The sequence below is a fragment of the Arvicola amphibius genome, chromosome 2, assembly GCF_903992535.2.
Source record: "Arvicola amphibius chromosome 2, mArvAmp1.2, whole genome shotgun sequence".
Taxonomy (NCBI): Eukaryota; Metazoa; Chordata; class Mammalia; order Rodentia; family Cricetidae; genus Arvicola; species Arvicola amphibius.
In genome coordinates this window covers 146,227,238-146,244,460 of record NC_052048.2, presented here as the reverse complement: position 1 = coordinate 146,244,460, position 17,223 = coordinate 146,227,238, and the positions used below count along the sequence as shown (strand labels likewise).

Below are 17,223 nucleotides of genomic sequence, written 5' to 3'. Positions count from 1 at the left end.
CCAATGACTCACTATGCAATTTTTAGTTAAAATGAGTTTAAGACCTAATCTAGATGCAGCTTTACCACTTGAGAGGCCATGTCAGAAAGGACCAGCTTCTTTACCGGCCACAGTAGCTGACCTTCACTGTGCACGTCCTGGCTCAGGCACATGCCTCACTAGGCAGGGTGCATTATGCTACTATGAGAAGAGCAGCAGGCAGGGGAGCCCCCAGGAGAACTGGATCACTATCTCTGACAAGCAGTCCATCAACTCAGAGTGCACGGGAACTAAAGCACTACACCACAGCAGCGCAGACCTCTGCAGCCGAGTCTGAGCTCCACTACTGCACACCAGCGACCGCCACCTCCATCAAAGGATGTGGGGTACTTTTATTTTCACTCTTACACTTTTCTACAATCTCCAAATTTTGCAAAGTAATCCCTTTAAGAATAGGGAAAAGTACTTTTTAAAAAGCCATCCTTCTAAAGGCGTGTTGGCTCCAATGCTCTATTGCCTCTCCCAGTGTCAGGTTGAATCCCAGTTCTACAGCATGAGACCAAGGCAGCTTAGCCTGCCTGGCTCCTGGCCAATCACACCTAAATGCCACTGTCAACACACTAAACCAGCTATGTGCCAAGTCCTCCTCCTGCTATCAGTCCTCAACAACCTGCCTTCTCTTCCCTTTGTCCTCCCAATGTAGAATTCCCTGATTCCCAAAAAGACTTGATCCTCTACTACCAACTGGCACTCCTCTCAGCTAGGCAGGGTGGTGCATGCCTGAAACCCCCGCATCTGGGAAACGAGACAGAAATTCAAGGCCATTCTTGGTGTCTTACTTTTCTGCCGCTATGGAGACACCATGACCAAGGCAGCACTGAACTGGGAACTTGCTCACACTTTCAGAGGGTAAATCCATGACTACCATGGTGGCGAGCATGGCAGCAGACAGGCAGGCATGACACTGGAGCAGCAGCTTAACATCTGATCCACAAGCACAAGACAAAGAGAGACTGGACCTGGTGTGGGCTTCTGCAACCGCATAGCCCATCCCCAGTAACACACCTCCTCCAAAAAAGGACAAACCTCCTAATCCTTCCCAAACAGTTCCACCAACTGAGGACCAAATATTCAAATATATGAGCCTACGAAGGTCATTCTCATTCAAACCATCACACTTAGCTACACAGAAAACTTGAGGTTAAATGGGACTATATGTTTGGACTCTGTCTCAAACAGTGAAGGGGTGGGGAGTGCAAGACAGTGTCAGTCCTCCCTTCTAGTCTCCACACACAAGAAGGAAAGCCCGTGAACCCAGCTTCCATGGTCCCCTCCTCAGCCAGCTAACACTCCTTATTAAAGACTAAGGTTCCCATATGGTGTGAGCCCTGAGCTGATCTGCTACCTCTCACAGGGCCCAGTACAGTCAAGAAATGGGATTGACAAGGAACTGTAAGGACATCCATTTGCAGCCTACTCCATCTGAGCCGCACTGGCCTTCAGGCTCCTGACTTCCTCTCTAAGACCTACCCAGCACACTACAGAGCTGTCTGCCTGGAATAATACCAGCACCAAGGAGATATTTCTGTGGGCATGAGCCCTCTTCCCCGTATCCCTGGAAGAATACAGAAAGAAATGTTAGCTCTTCCCTAACACTGCAACAAGACAGAGACCTATGGAACCAAGCAGGCCTTGGCTCAGGTGGCCACGCCTGGGCACATGTGCATAGGCTCATACAGTTATTGGTGACAGGGTGCCAAGCCTTGTGGAGTCCCCATGCAGGACAGAACCTAATCATGAGGACAGCTACTGTGTTGTCCCTACCTGCACTGTGTTACAGAACACTGTGTTCCTCCATGTGTCTGGCTATGTGCAGCCTGTTTGTCTCCCGAGGGACAAGTTACACTATAATTAATGTGTACCCCAAGCCCCTGAGCTTCCCACTGTACATATTTGTTAACATAGCTTAAAGCAAATTAAAATTTTTAGCAATTATAAAACAGTGCTACCAGTGTACACTTATGCCGACAGTTGCAGCGTTTCTTCAAATAAGCTAGACAGCCCTCCCTTTTTTAAAGAAGTGCTGGTGTCAGGAGTGGTGTTGGAATCTCTGAGAGTTCGAGGCCAGCCCGATTTATACAGTGAATTCCAGGACTACATGGAAAAACTCTGCCTCAAAAAAAAAAAAAAAAAAAAAAGAAAAAAAAAAAAAAAAGAAAGGAAGAAAAGTGCTTTTACCTCCCAGTACATACTGTAGCAGATCTATATATGCATTAAGAGATCCATAAAGATCTAATGCTTCTAAATTTGGTTTTTCCTACTCAATGAACTTGCTGAAGGATGCATGACCCTGTCATGCCTTGGAAAATGCATATTAGTCCCCAGAAAAAACTCTGCCTCTTGAGCCCCACAATTGACACCATCCACCTCTTAGTGTCTGGCTATGGCCCCAGCCCCCTGCCTCCTTACTTTTTCATGGGTATCCTCCCATCCCCAGGCTGACCACTCTAGGTGTCTGCAGCCCAGATTCCAAGACCACTTAGAGGCCTGAGCTTTCATCGCCTGGTTTCACTTGTCACCTTTTCTCTTCTCCTGATTCTGAACCACAGAACTAGACCAAAGGAGTAGACACAACCAACCGCACACAACCACCATTACAAACTCCTGCTGATCCTTTGCCCAGAGAACAGCTGTTCCCAGGAATACAAACTAAAACAGTAGCACACAACCAACTTTGTCTGCTCCTAACCAGTACCTTGCCTGTCCAATACCCTTTCCAAGTAAATTCAGTCCCTGTAACTGTATGCCTTACCCAAGTGTCTCTCAGGCCCCTGCAGCCTCTCCCCTATGCCGAAGAACTCCAATCATGCCATGTGTCCTCCAAGTTGCTCTATGTGGACCGCTCACCGATGGCCCAAATCCCACTGCACACCAGTGTACCCTCATCCCTTATACACCAAATGCTACCTGATTTGCCATCAGCATGCCCAAATCCTTGACCTGAAGATATGACTGCTCTGGCTCGTAACCTTGGCAGAGGCATTGACCCCACACCACAGCGATGACAAGCCCTGAGTTTCCTGTCAGTGCTAGGATCCATGCTCCATCTGTGAACTCGGATCCCAGGCTCCATCTCCATCTCTGTTCTCCTCAGGTATAAAATTCTAATGTCCACCCTGACCCCCATCACGCCCACAGCTCCCGGATAAAATTCCCCAGAGCTGATCTTTATTCTTATTTTCCAGTTTCTAATGTAAATGTTTATAATCCGAAATTAAATATGTAGCTCAAACAGTAGGGGCTTCTTGCCCAAGCCCAAACTCAAGGAGCTATCCTATCACATAGTTTTCCCTGACCTCCCCTGCCCAGCTAGCCTGCCTTCCCCAGGCACCAGGCACACCAACATGGCTTAAAGGCCTTCTGGGCCCAGTTCTATCTTCCTTCAACCGGCTCCACTCAAGCCTACTCAGGTCACACTCTTGTCAGTGTGCCCCTCCCCTCAGAGCTGCCAACACCCTCCTTTCCACAACACAGCCACGCCTGGCCCTCTGTCTTCTTCACCTCCCATACAAGCATGGCAGGTGTGCTATAACCCATCTGATGTGTTATGCCTACTACCATCACTATCCGGTAGCTACTGGTCTAAGACTACAAGTGTGTTCCTCACACTAAGCTCAGGCTAATATTTAATAATATCTAACTAGTTCATTTAAAAGCCTTTCATCAGCCCGGCGGTGGTGGTGCCCACCTTGAATTCCAGCACTCGGGAGGCAGAGGCCAGTCAATCTGAGTTCGAGGAGTTCTAGGACAGCCAGGGCTACACTGAGAAAACCTGTCTGAAAAAAAACAAAAAACAAAAGAGGACCTATAATCATCTTATATTAGCATACTTTTGGCTCACATCTCTGTCCTCCCCACCCCCGATTCAGCCTGGCCCCCATTTCTCACAGTCTGAACCCCTGCTGGCAGAGGCAAAGCCTATGGAACCCAAAAGCCCATGGATGCCAGGGTAAGGAAGTGAGACACACACTGCAGGTGAAGCACACGGGGCTATGCAGAGATGGAGACATGGTGACATGGCCTCACCTCCCATTTCTCTGATGTTGAATATAAATCTGGAAAGCACAGAGGTTGTAGAGAAAACAGTAGGGGCTGCATATACCCAGAACCCCCAGCATTTACAAGTTTGTACATTAACCAAAATTTAAGACTATTCTCATGTAAATATACAAATATACAAACGGGGGAAAGCACTAAAAAAATAAAGTAAAATTTAAAGAGAAAAAAAGTAAAAAGAAAAAAAATACAAATCTCAACGAATTCCTATTCAAAGAAATAAAGATGAGACTTTAATGACTGCATCAAACCAATGCAGCAGAACAAAAAAGAAGCCTTTATAATCCACAGAAGTTCTAGAATTTTTATAAGACAGGAAAAAACAAGGAACTCCAGATAAACTTACTTACTCATTGCCTGGACAAAGGAGGAGTCACCAGACTGGCAACATCATGTGTTAAAGGTTAAGTCTAGCCAACAACCTAACAATGGTAAAAACCCAACACTCCCTGGTTCCCAACCTGGGCAAGGCTGAGGGAAGAGGAGACAAAGGCCAAGTCCTCCCCAGCTCACAAGCACCCTGCTCTGCTCCTTTCTCAGACGCCTGAAGAAAGGGAGAACAGGCCAGCCCCTCAGACCTCAGGCCGTCACAGGCACCCAAGGACGGACAATGGAGCCGCTGTGAACTGCACCTCCTCCTAAGGCACTCATCTTGGTAGTTTAAAGAGTATAGCCCTGATTTAGTGAGTGCTATGTTAGAGCGTAGGCCTCTGTCAGCTGTGGTCAGAACAGGACCCAACTACAAAGGATATACTTTAAAACAATACCCACCTCTCTCAGGACCCAGAATTAACCACCACCACCAGTCAGTTCCTTTACTTCCTGCTTTCCCTAGTTGCCATAACACTGGGCGTCTCTTATATTCAGTTTTTCCACTTAGCACCATGTCCCAACTTTACACACTTCTATAGACCTAAATTTTCTAAACTGTCCTGTAAGGCTGAGCTAGGGTTCTTGGGCACCTCCCCACAGTCACCTGTTTCTGACTCTGCCCTCCCATAGATAACATGCACATGCCATCTTCATTCCAGGCCTCTCAACACTGGGAGCATTGCATTCTCAATGTTAAAGCTTTTCAGACAGTTGTGCTGACTTTGCCTTCAGTGAGCAGTACATCCCCTGCATCCTAACCGGGACTAAATGCATCACCACAAATATAATAAGCAAAACTCTTATCTCAATATTAAAATGTTCACCTGACTAAAAACTACAGCAAAAGGCTTGATGGGCTAATATAAGCTGAATCCACTCTTTAGAGTCATCTAAGGTTTCTGCTATCATTTTCTTATTCATCTATATGAAAATCCTTAAGACTACAAAAGCTAAGTGAATTTTTATCATCTAATTTCAATTATTTTTCATATTCAAGGTTTAAATATCTGTATTTCTCTAAATTATGTATGTATTTTATGGTTAGACAATGGTAAGTGTGCTAGAAGTTGATTATCAAATATTGTCAGTTAAGCACAAGGGTTCTAGGGAACTGGTTAACAAACAGGTCACAGGTCCAAGCGCACAAGCGCTCAGAACCATCATAGACAATAACCATGCTTACCTGAGAAAGGCAGGCAGTGAGTCCAAAAAAAATCTGACAGGACTCTGGAGAGAAACCATTGACTCTGTCGGACAGTTATTAAGATTGCAATGAAGTAAGATGAGCACAGCTGGAACTTCACTAACACAAGCCCAGCCTGCCCTCTAAGGCAGGCACTGCCACCTCCCTCCCGCTCGGAGCATCTGGAAAGTGAGACAGGCTGAAGATGACCAGAGACTGCAGAGCAGATGAGAGTGAAGCATGAGAGGAAGCAAGCCACTGTCAGCAAAGGACGCCACAAAATCCAATATTCTGTCCACAGCGTCACTAGATGGACAGTGTGTCCACGGGAAACTTCCTGACTCCCAGCCACTGCCTAACTACACATCAAGCAGATACACAGGATCAGACACACAAACACACACCCTAAGAAGCAATGTGCAGAGGATGTCAAAAGGCAGCACCACAGCTGGCTTGTTCCACACGGGGCTCCTTTTTTAGAAAAGACTGTGTGCTCTAAAGTCCGGCAGGACAACTCAGGGCCTTAGAATATATTTCCCAAGACCATGCCTCGTTCTTAGGTTGACTGGACCATTCATCTGACTTCTGAGATCGTCAAGCACTGACAGACCAGGTCTCCTGGAGACAGGCAATCTTCAACACAATGGAGCGTCCAGAGTTCCAAACAGGCGGAAAGGACCCACTGAGATAGGTGGGCTAGGAACAGACTAAACTGCAATTGCTGTTAATCCCTTATGGATCCACTGACAAACCCTAAATGTGGGCCGTTCCTGCCCATAGTAAATGGAGACTCTGGCACAATGTCCTCTGATCTATTAGCCAAGGCCTTTCTACTTTGCCATCGACAAATCCGAGTGACTCTCAGCTGATCTTGAGCCCTCATTCTGGTCCTTTAGGTTTCTCTATGGACAGATAGGCAAGAGCTCAAATAACCTTCCTGAGGAAGACTGGTGAAGAGAAAAAGTCCAGAAAAGACACCACGGAAAGAATACTTGACTCCACCCCAGAAAGGGATCCACTTTCCTGGGATTGGTTTGTCTGTCTGTTTGAAACCTGGGCTTATAAAGATAAAAACCAACAAAAAAAAAAACCTTCATTCTTTGGGCTTGGAATGAAGAATGAGAATTTCTGAGCCAGAATTGCATCCTCCAAGAAGAGCTGCTGAGAAAGGAAGGCTTGAGCATCTGAGGCCCTTGGGAGTGTCTCAGCTGAGTCCCTCTGCTGTGTGGCACAGCCGTAAAATGAAGAGTCTGAATGATGGTGCCCAGCCCCAGATGCCCAGCCTGAACTTTAGTGTGGTTCCTGGATGCCAGGAATTATTTCCAAAGTCAAGCTCTGCTTGAACTGCCTCTCCAGTGAAGCTTTGTCCTGACAGAGTAAACCAGAAGCCATTGGACCAACAGGGAGAAAGAGAAATGGTGAGGAATGTCCCAGTTGGGACCAAGACAGGATCCTGGACAGTTATGAGGGAGAAATACGACATGGCTGACACCGGTCAGGAGACTATACACGGTAGAGTGAGTTCGCTTTTGGTTTTGACACAGGGTCTCATGTACTCAGGCTAGCCTTGAAACTCTCTTATACAGCTAAGGATAACCTTCAACTATTGATCCTCTTGCCTCCACCTCCTGAGTCCTAAGATTATGGGCATACATCATCACGCCCAAATCATGCAGTGTTGGGGACTGAGCCCAGGGCCTAAAATTAAGATAGCCCTTTATTAGCTGAGCTGCAACCTCCCCGCCCCAAGCCCCAGAGAATAAGGTTATCACCACTCTATTTTCACATAAAGCAAGGGCTGGGTGGGGAGTATAGAATAATAAACCTGTCATAGTATCTAACTAATTAAAAAGAGGAATACTTATCAAACCAGGAACCTCCTTCTCGTGTTCTCTACGAGTCATACATGATTTTCTCACCTGACTTCGAGTTCTAAAACTATTTTTTGTCTAAATAGACATTGTAAGACTGAAAAGAGCTGGAACTCTGGGTCCTCGGCACAACTGCTGATCACTGCTTTTTGATGCAGGTAATGACGAGGACCAGGTACATACCATTTCATACAGGATAGGAAAGAGCAGGGACAGAGGTGCAGAGGAAACGGCCGGTCCCACTCATGAGCCCACTAACTGGATGTATCTTAAACCCACAGCTATCCCCAGACTCTCACTCATGAGCCCACTAACTCAATGCATTTTTAGCCCACAGCTATCCCCCAACCTTGATGTAGAAAAGGATACGGCAGGAGAGCACCACACTGCACGGAGAGAGTCACCCAGGAAGGCTGAAAAAGAAAAAAATGACACAAATCAAAAACCATTCACAATCTGTGACCAAAATGGTATGACTTCACTAGTAAATGCTTCTAGAAATTAAATGGCTCTGTTGTGACCCACTACAGATGTCCACCAGGGAGCAGCAACCCAAGATCATGTGCCCAGGCCACAAACCCCAGCCCCAGGACGCAGCCACTGCATTCCTTAGGCTTGTGACAAACACATAAGTTTAGGTCCACACCCTTACTAATGCCTACCTCACCCACCAGCACAGCCCAGTCAGGGAACAGACTAAATTCACAAGGTTTGGTTTTATTTAAAACCAAGGATACACAATATTTGCAAACCATTAAAAACAAACAAACCTTTTCTAATCTTACGAATTCCAAACTTGCATTCACTACAAGGTGAACTAACAACTGTCTTCTGGGTACTTTATAACCTTGGAAAATTAGCTTGCCTTGTATTTCTATTCAATTTTAAAAATTAGATCAACTGTTACTATTCTAATAACTCTATTTCGAGAAATGACAATCTGGAAGTCTAGCAATGGTGCCTGTTAGCCAGCTGACTTCGAGAAGCTCGGACAAACAAATCATATATACGCAATTGCTCGTTACTGAGGCAGCACTGTAGTCAGCAAAATACATTCCAAACCTGTGCAGAGATGGTGCAAGGCTCGGGGCAGACAGTGAACAGGAAGATTGCAGTCTCTGCTCTGCTGATCCGGAAGGCAAACATGACGGTCAGGTCTACCTTGCTGATGTGAACTCAGAGAGCGCCCTACATGGCATTTTTTCAACACATGTAATTCTTTTTTTTCTTTTTTTGATTTGAGAGAGGGTCTCATGAATCCCAGGCTGCACTCAAACTTGATATATAGCCAAGGTTGGTCTTGAATTTGTGACCATACTAGAAATTCAGGCCTAATCCACCATGCCTGGCTGAAGCCTGTTCCCTATGACAAGCATAGTAACTATTTTACAAAATGAAGACTGCCTATATCTGGGATAACTTCACCAGACATGAGCTGACTTACTGCATAGTACAGTGCTCTGGCAAAAGCCCTGCCATTTCCTTGCATTAACCAACACTGCTGCCTACTTTCTGATAATTCTAATTCCAATGAAATCTAGGTAGTGAGTCAACATCAATAACCTTTACTGGACCAAGCATGGCGGTGCAAACCTGTATCCCTTGCAATGGATTTGGCAAGGTAAGAGGACAAGGCCTAGATCACATACCAAGATCATTTTGGAAACGAAACAAAACAAGTTTTGTGACTGACTCTTCCGAATCCAGAGCACCTTCTCATGACCAAACTTTCTTCCCAACAGGGACACCCAGAAGGCATGCATGAGAAACCTGTGGAGCTACAACTGAGCTTAAAGGAGTATTCCCTGAAAAAGTCCTGCCGGCTGTCATCAGTCTGCACCCAGAAAGCAGTCACAGCCTGCAATAATGTACTATGACAAGTTTGGACTGGACAACAATGGTGGCACTTTCTTCTGCTCAGTGGGAAGGGGCCACAGGAACCCAAAGTGCTCTCCGGCAGCTTTAGACAGCACTGGTTTGGAAATGAACCCCTTTACATTACATCCACCCAGCTTCACAGCCCTAGAAAGCCTTCACAAAGGCTGAGTAGGGTTCCTCAACTTAAAGGCCACTTCCAAGTTCATTCCAAGCAAAGAAAGGTCACATCTCCAAGCACCAGAGTAATTCAAAGCTGGGCCCACTGGTAAAGTAGAATGGAAACAGGCTAGAGATGGCTCAGCTGTTAAGAGCACTGGCTGCTCTCCCACGAGACCGAGGTTGATTCCCAGCACCCATATGGTGGCTCATAACCATCTAAAACTCTGGTACCTGGGAATTCAATGCCCTAATCTGGCCTCCACAAGAACCAGATACATTTATGGTACACAGACACACATGCACACAAAACACTCATACAAATAAAATAATATAATTTTTAAAAAGTTAGTATCCAGGTTGTGGTGATTTGAATTAAGAATGGACCCACAGCACTCGGGAGGCAGAGGTGGGCAGATCTCTGTGAGTTTGAGGCCAGCCTGATCTACAAGAGCTAGTTCCAGGACAGGCTCCAAAGCTACAGAGAAACCCTGTCTCAAAAAAAAAACAAAAAACAAAAAACAAAAAAATGGCCCCCCATAATGCTCACATATTTGAATGTTTAGTCATCAGGAAGTGGCGCCATTTGGAAAGGATTAGGAGGAGAGGCCTTGTCAGAGGAAGTGTCACTGTGGGTGGGCATTGAGGTTTCAAAAGTCTGTTAGGCCCAGTTCTCTCATTGTCTATGGATCAGAATGTAGCCTTCAGTTACTGCTCCAGCACCTGCCTGCATGTCGCCATGCTCCCCGCCATGGTGACAATGGACTAAACCTCTCAAACTGTAAGCATGCCTCTCGAGGAACGACTGCCTCCATCAGTGTCTCTTCACAGCAGAAGTGACTCAGACAGACGGCTAGGTCAGATAAGGTGCCTGTCCCCAGGAACCAGGCCTCAGCCACCCCCTCCCCCACCCAAATCCACGTTCCAGCACCTGCATGGGATTAAGTACAGGCTCAGCTCAGACTCAGAATAAGGCAGGAAGTGCCCCCAAGACTCAACTGCATGCAGGTTGGCTCTCAGAAGGTTAGCAGTTGCTGGCTAACACAGGCACTGCCACAAACAAGTGGACTGAGATGCTGACAGGAGTCGCCTGTTCAAGAACTACAGCCAAAGCAGGCAGAGTAGGACAGGGTAGAGTCTGCCACAGTGGTAGCAGCCACACTGTACACATGCTCAGCCACAACTTTGTAATCACCATTCTGAAATGTCATCTTTTAACTGGACACTCCTGCAGGACAAAGCTACCTGTCTGTCCTGCTGGCCATGGCTCACTGATCCTGTAGACAGTGGGATCTGGCAATTTCATTACTTTTTATCAAATGCTTGTACCCAAGTATTTACCTATTGTTTATCTCCCTTCTATTTTCCCTTGACATGTCAGCAGCTTCAGCAATCTATATTTGGTTTTTTCTTCTTGGAGCTGACGATAGAGCCTGGGGCTTCATGTATGCTGAACACTGCCCTGCCACCAAGCTATACCCGTAGTCCCTAAGTACGAATGTACATGTATTGTGTATGAGATGCACCTGTGCATGCCCATGCTGAGGTCAGAGGAGGACATCAGGTGGCCTTCCTTCTCTGTCACTCTCCGCCCTAGTCCTTGAAACAGTTTCTCACTAAACTTGAAATTGGCTGGTGACCAAGAAAACCCAGCAATCCTCCTGTCTCCATCCACCCCTAGAACTTGGGTCACAGATATACATGGTCACGCATAGTTTTCATGGGTGCTATGGATCAGAACCCAGGTCCTGATGCAAGAAAGCTCTGTTACCCACTGAGTCATTCATCTCCCCAGCTCTAATTATTAAATCATGTGATAAGCTATCTTACACATGAATTTTATCTCAGAGACTAAAGGGGCTAACAAAGTATTTATTGCAAAGGAAGTCTTGGGGTCAACTGTGTTAAGATTCATCACTTGGTCTGGCAACAGTGACCTAGGCTCAAAAACATGTTTGTAAGGTAAGGCTTTCCCTCTAAATCTGTATGAGATAACCACTTTACTATAGAGTGAGTAACAGAAAGTGAGCTCACAGAAAGGGGGGGGCTGCGATGCAAACCAAAGAAGCCTGCCCTGGCTCATAGCCAGATGTCTGGCAAGCTTTAGCAAGAAGCAGCAGGTGAAGTGCCCACGAACCACACTGAGCACCAATCTTCAAAGACATAGTGGGCCTGAGCAAGCACACATGCGACCACTGTATTTACTGCTACGAACAACCTCCCACATGGCAATTTTCTGACAACATGGGTCAAGAACCTCTCTGTGATTCCTGAGGCAGACCACCATTCAGGATCATTTTCAAAGACAAGTTGGCAAGCCTGCAAAATTTTCTAGACATGATGATGGGAGGGTACCACAGCCAGCCACCCCCTCAACACCTGATCTGACTCACTCACCTCACTCCTAACTATTGTAGAACCACGGTCACTAAATTGTTGGCTTGGGAAAGTAAAGCACTGAACAGCATGAAGAGGGGTAATGGCAGCAGGTAAGGAACAAACCTGAAGCGTCACGTCACACAAAGGTAACCCACAGTACAAGATGCAGGTGAACAAAATGCTCACCAGCTGAAGCCCCACATTCTAAACACAAATGCCCACAGGTCAAGCTGAAGAGCAGTCCAGATGGCCACCAGTGGACAACCAGTAGCCTGACCCTTATGGAAGATGAGGGCAGTGAGCAGGGCAGAGGTCTCCTCCCTTCAGCTATCCAGTTGGCGATCAGGAATACCAGTCACCAGGGAAAGTACAGCTTTTAGAAGCTTCTGGAATCAAATATTCCTTCCTAATATGTAAAACACCTATCTGACGAGGCAGCAAAGCCACTTCCTAGGGCAGGTTTCCTGAGCTGGAAAGCTGGGAGGAAGCGAGAGCAAGGGAGTACTCCTACACCACAGCAACCTGGCCACAGTCATGGAACCACAAGTCCCCAAGTTAAAGCAGGAGACTACACTTTCAGGGCGTCATTCACCTGCTGACACCCCACCTAACACTGGCCCCCATGCACCAAGCCTGGCAGAGCCTGCTATAGGGTCAAGGCACTGCTGTGGAGACACATGACATAAGGCAGAAGCTCGGACTTTCTACTGACCTTTACAACAGGCAAGTCAAAAACTTCCCTGGCTTCTCCCACCTCAGGGTTGTCCCCATCCTCTGAAATGATGTGTGAGGCTAGAGCATTGTAGGAGACTTCCTTGGCTTTCCCAGCTTTAAGAAGCTGAATAACCTAAAAAAAGAAAACAAACAATTAATTTTAAAAAATATTGTATTGCCTTTCTGATCCAAGAAGTCATTATTAGCAATAACAGAAACATTTAATAAAAACACACCCTGTTCCCCACAGAGAAGCTCTCTCCTGAATGGGAAAAAAAAAACACACCAATGAAATGCTTTTGGACAATAAAATGCAGGCAACCCTGGTTCACAGTCCGAGTCACAGGATGCAGTGGCCAGCTACTAGCCATCTGCTGCACCAGGACACAACAGCACCTGCTGAGTTCTACAGAACCTGTTCTCAGTCTCCAACCCAAAGGCTGGGGCTTGGCAGTTCACCAAAGTCAGGAAACTTCTGGAGGCAGAGACCCACCAGGAGAATCCTGACTTGTGGGTGCCCATCAGGCAAAAAGCACACACTGAGGGAGGGCCCAGCAGGGGAGTTCAGATCCAACAATGGACAGACAGCGTAGTCTTGTGTGCTATGCACCTTCCTTAAATCATGGGAGGCTATCACAAAGCAAGAGGGTGCCACCAGATCTTATAAAAAGACATCAACATAAAAATACATGGGTTGGCCATGTACCTAGACTTGTGAAGACACAACTGTGACAAATTCTCACATCTGTCAGAGGCAGGTCACTAAAGAAATGTCAGCAGCAACAGAAGGAAAACAGGATAGAATTAACCAGACAGTAACTAAACAGCATGCAAGCATAACAGAAAAGCCAAGATGGAAATGCTGGCATCTTCCAGATTGACTGATCAAGCAGAGAGAAGGGGCACTGCTGGGCTTCGGTGTGGGTGTGGGTACTCTACTCTTTGGTCCCACGTAACACCTGGTGAGAGACCTCCATTTAAACCCAGAGAGGAGCCTGGCTCTCCAGAGATCATAACCAGCCGTAACAGATGGGAATCAAAGTCTGAGAGTCACTGAGATAGCCTCCTAGATGCCAAAAGCATCCAGGACGCATGGAGCTAAGAGTAGCATCAGGGGGAGCAACCTGAAGAGGAGTGCAGGCTGGAGTCAAGGAATAGACGAAAGCAGCAGTGTCTGGGACAGTCTATCATTTAAGAACGGGAGCAACGGGTGTGTATCTGAAGCAAGGAAAATCTGCGGTCACCAGCCACAAGCCATCCTACCTGGAACCCAAGTGTCTTTACTCTCCCCCTGCCACAACTTTGCTGTACATTCAGGAATATGCACACAGCAAGCCCTCCCTGGCCTTGTCCTTCCCAGGTGCCACTGATTTCTTTTCGTGACAAATTTCCAGAAACAAGTCTTACTTTGCTGTCCTTCCTCTGTATTAGCTCTTCAGCTACCTGCGGTGAAAACCATCCCATCAAACTGTGGGTTTCAGATACCGAAGACACCAAACCTTCTTCCCAAACTGTACATTATCAGTTCTGTCTCACAGAAGCCACCTCGTAACTCCGCCTAGTGACCATCAGGACACGTGCCAAGTACATACAAACGCCTTCGATCCCTAGCACATACATTCCACGCTGAGAAAAAAACTTCGCGTGCTCAGGATCTGCTTATTTAACTAACACTCAGCACCTACAGCACCTACACCTGTTCACGGGATGCAGCATGCAGGAATGCTCTTCTGTAGCACACTGTGTACCAGGCCCAATGCCCGGCCTGTGCTGGAGTGCTCACCAACTGTGAGCGTCCTCAATCCTTGTCACAAGACTCAAGGAGAGGTTAGTGGGCTCTAAACCTTTTCGAAAACACACTATTTCAGATTACAAGGGCATGCCAGGGATATTTTTTTTTTAAAACACTCAGATTTCACACATAGTTGGGCAAACAGCTCAGTTCAGTGTGTTCCTGGTTTCAAGTGACACTTGATCCGAGTCCCTTGAAAGAGCCAAAGTCCCACAATGAAAAATAAGAAAGGGTGAAAAGAAAGGTGGTGGGAGTAGTAGGGTGATCAGTACTGGAAAAAAGCCAGTTCCAAGCACTCATCCTGATCACTCTGGGCTCAGCCAGAAGTCTCTACAACCAAGACCCAACGGACCTGTTACTAGGATAAAAGTACGAGCCTCTGGAAGGCCACGTTCAGTGGCTCTTGGACAATTCCTTCCTTAGGACCCGTCACGAGACACCGAAGGCGACACAACTACTTGCACAGTTGAGGAAAGAAAATGTCTGGGACGCTGCCCTGAAGATACCACAACCACAGGCAGTGTTCTGAGGATGGATCCAAACCCACGGTTACTCGCACCAATCACTGTGACTGTGTGGGTAGGGTACCTTCCAAACCTACCGTACAATCCAACCTTAAGGAAAATCAGGGGCCGAAAGGGCAGGCCCCTCGGAAAGGAACGCTCTCAGCAGGGCCCCGCAGGATGCTCGGCCGGCGGCCGCGCCGGGTCGGTGCTCGCGAGGCCCCTCCCGCGGCCCTTCGCGGCCCGGCGTGCCCCGCGGCTCCGGCCTGGAGTCCTGCAGGGCGTGCGCGCGCCGAAACAGGGGATGGCACGACGGAGGGGCCCCGCGCGGGCGGTACCTGCGGGTCGATGTCGCCCACCGCGTAGTACTTGACCTCGCGGAACAGATCCTCCGGAACTTCGGGCGCCGGCTCCGACATGATCGCGGCGGCGCGGCGGCGCCCGGCCCCGCGTCACCCGGCCCGCCGCGCCCAGCGCCCGTAGCGACGCCAACTGCTCGGCTGCACAGCCCGGCCCGCAGCCGCCGCCGCACTCCGACCGGCGCCCCCGCCCGCCCGAGGCCCGGAGCGCGGGAGCAGCGCGCGCCCTGAGGCACGTACCACCGCACCAGGCAGGCAGGGGAGCACGTGGCGCTGCCCACCCCCGTGCACCGAACAACGCCTCTTCCACGGCTGCCCCGGGTCCCAGGGCCAATATTGTACATGGTTTCTCACATCCCAGGGCAACCCCGCGCCCGCCAAGTTCCCGAGACCGAGAACAGAGGACATGGAAAGTCTGTATCCCCTACGTAGCCGCGGTGGACCAGTCAGGGGGCGGGGCATGGGCGGGGCTCCCGTCACCCCGCGCGACCACCCGGCAGCGCATGCGCGAGGGGGCGGGGCCTCCTCGCGGAGGACGATTTGCCGAGCTCCCCGAGCGGGACTCTGGAGTCGCCGCCACTCCTTCTGGGAAGCACACTTTCAGGCTTGGGGGCAGGCGGATCCTGACTAATGGTCGGTTTCTTTCGTCCGCTCCTTCGCGTCTGCTGCGGCAGTCAGCCGGGAACAGAGCCTGGGCGAGGCGCTTAAGAGCCAGGTAGAGACGGCGACATTGGCTCAGCAAGCAAAAGCACCTGCCGGCGAGCTGAGTTCGATCCCCGGGACCCCCGTGGCGGAAAGCAAGAACCGACTCCCTCAAGTTGTTCTCTGACCTCCACACACACGCAGTGGCACACACACATACTAGATAAATGTAAATTTTTCTATGTGTTGGAGTATTCCCGACATATATTATAGTCTGGTACCCACAGCGGTCAGAAGAGGGCTTTCAAATCTGGAACTGGAGTTACCATGTGAGTAGTGAAAACCAAACTTGGAAAGGCTGCAAGAGCACCAAGTGTTCTAACTGCTGAGCCATCTAGCCCTCAGGCAATTTAGCTTTTAAAGGTAAACAGCAAAATCCGTAATAATTATCTTCACGGATGTCTATATTGTGTTTTGCAGAGTTACAGGAAACAATGTCAAGTTGAAACTTTTGTTGGGTTTTCACAGAATGACACGCGGTGATACTGTTCATTAATTGAGCTTTTTGTTTTCTGTGAGCTCCTTGCAGATTAAGTATTGATGTTCTTAGAATTTTCTCAAACGAATAAAAGGAGCCAGGCCATTTTGTTTGATAACCTTCAGAGAATAAGTTTCCTGCTTACTGCTCCTACTGTTTCAGTAATTTATATATATAATGTATATTAATTCCTCTCAAAAAGTTTAGTAAACTTGAGTTTAGTAAAATATGCAAGTGTGAAGGGCTGGAGAGACAGTTAAGAACACTTGTTCTAGCCGGGCGGTGGTGGCGCACGCCTTTAATCCCAGCACTTGGGAGGCAGAGGCAGGCGGATCTCTGGAAGTTCGAGACCAGCCTGGTCTACAAAAGCTAGCTCCAGAACAGGCTCTAAAGCTGCAGAGAAACCCTGTCTCGAAAAAAAAAAAAAAAAAAAAAAAAAAAAAGAACACTTGTCCTGTCAGAGGACCCGACTTTGGTTCCTAGCGCCAACCATGAGCAACCTAGAGCAACATGGTAGCTCACAACCAGCTGGAACTCCAGTTCCACAAACGCCAGTGCCCTTCTGGCCTCTGAGAACACTGCAAGCAGCAGGTGAACAGACATAACAGGCAAAAAAATGAAAAGTGAAACTAGAAAAAATGAAGGTGGTGCTGGAAATAGTAGACCCCATCTACAGTAGGAAACCAAAGTAGGTTATTGGAATAGTATTTGCCAAGGCTCTTTGGAAGTCAATAGTGTGTG

General features: G+C 47.9%; 1 protein-coding gene across 3 annotated transcripts in view; it reads right to left on the bottom strand.

Annotated features, from left to right (window-relative positions):
* Positions 1 to 15,475, bottom strand: part of Paxip1 (PAX interacting protein 1) — a 48,312-nt gene extending 32,837 nt beyond the window's left edge. For 2 of the 3 annotated variants that reach the window (XM_038320198.1, XM_038320197.1), the window contains exons 1-4: positions 15,282 to 15,475; positions 12,647 to 12,781; positions 7,891 to 7,934; positions 5,651 to 5,714 (exon numbers count right to left, since the gene is read on the bottom strand). In XM_038320198.1, the coding sequence (XP_038176126.1) occupies positions 5,651 to 5,714; positions 7,891 to 7,934; positions 12,647 to 12,781; positions 15,282 to 15,362 (324 nt within the window). In that variant the 5' untranslated portion in view covers positions 15,363 to 15,475. Of the gene's footprint in view, positions 1 to 5,650; positions 5,715 to 7,870; positions 7,935 to 12,646; positions 12,782 to 15,281 lie in introns of those variants that run through there. The other variant, XM_038320199.1, reaches the window with a different exon arrangement.
* Positions 15,476 to 17,223: the final 1,748 nt, after the last annotated feature.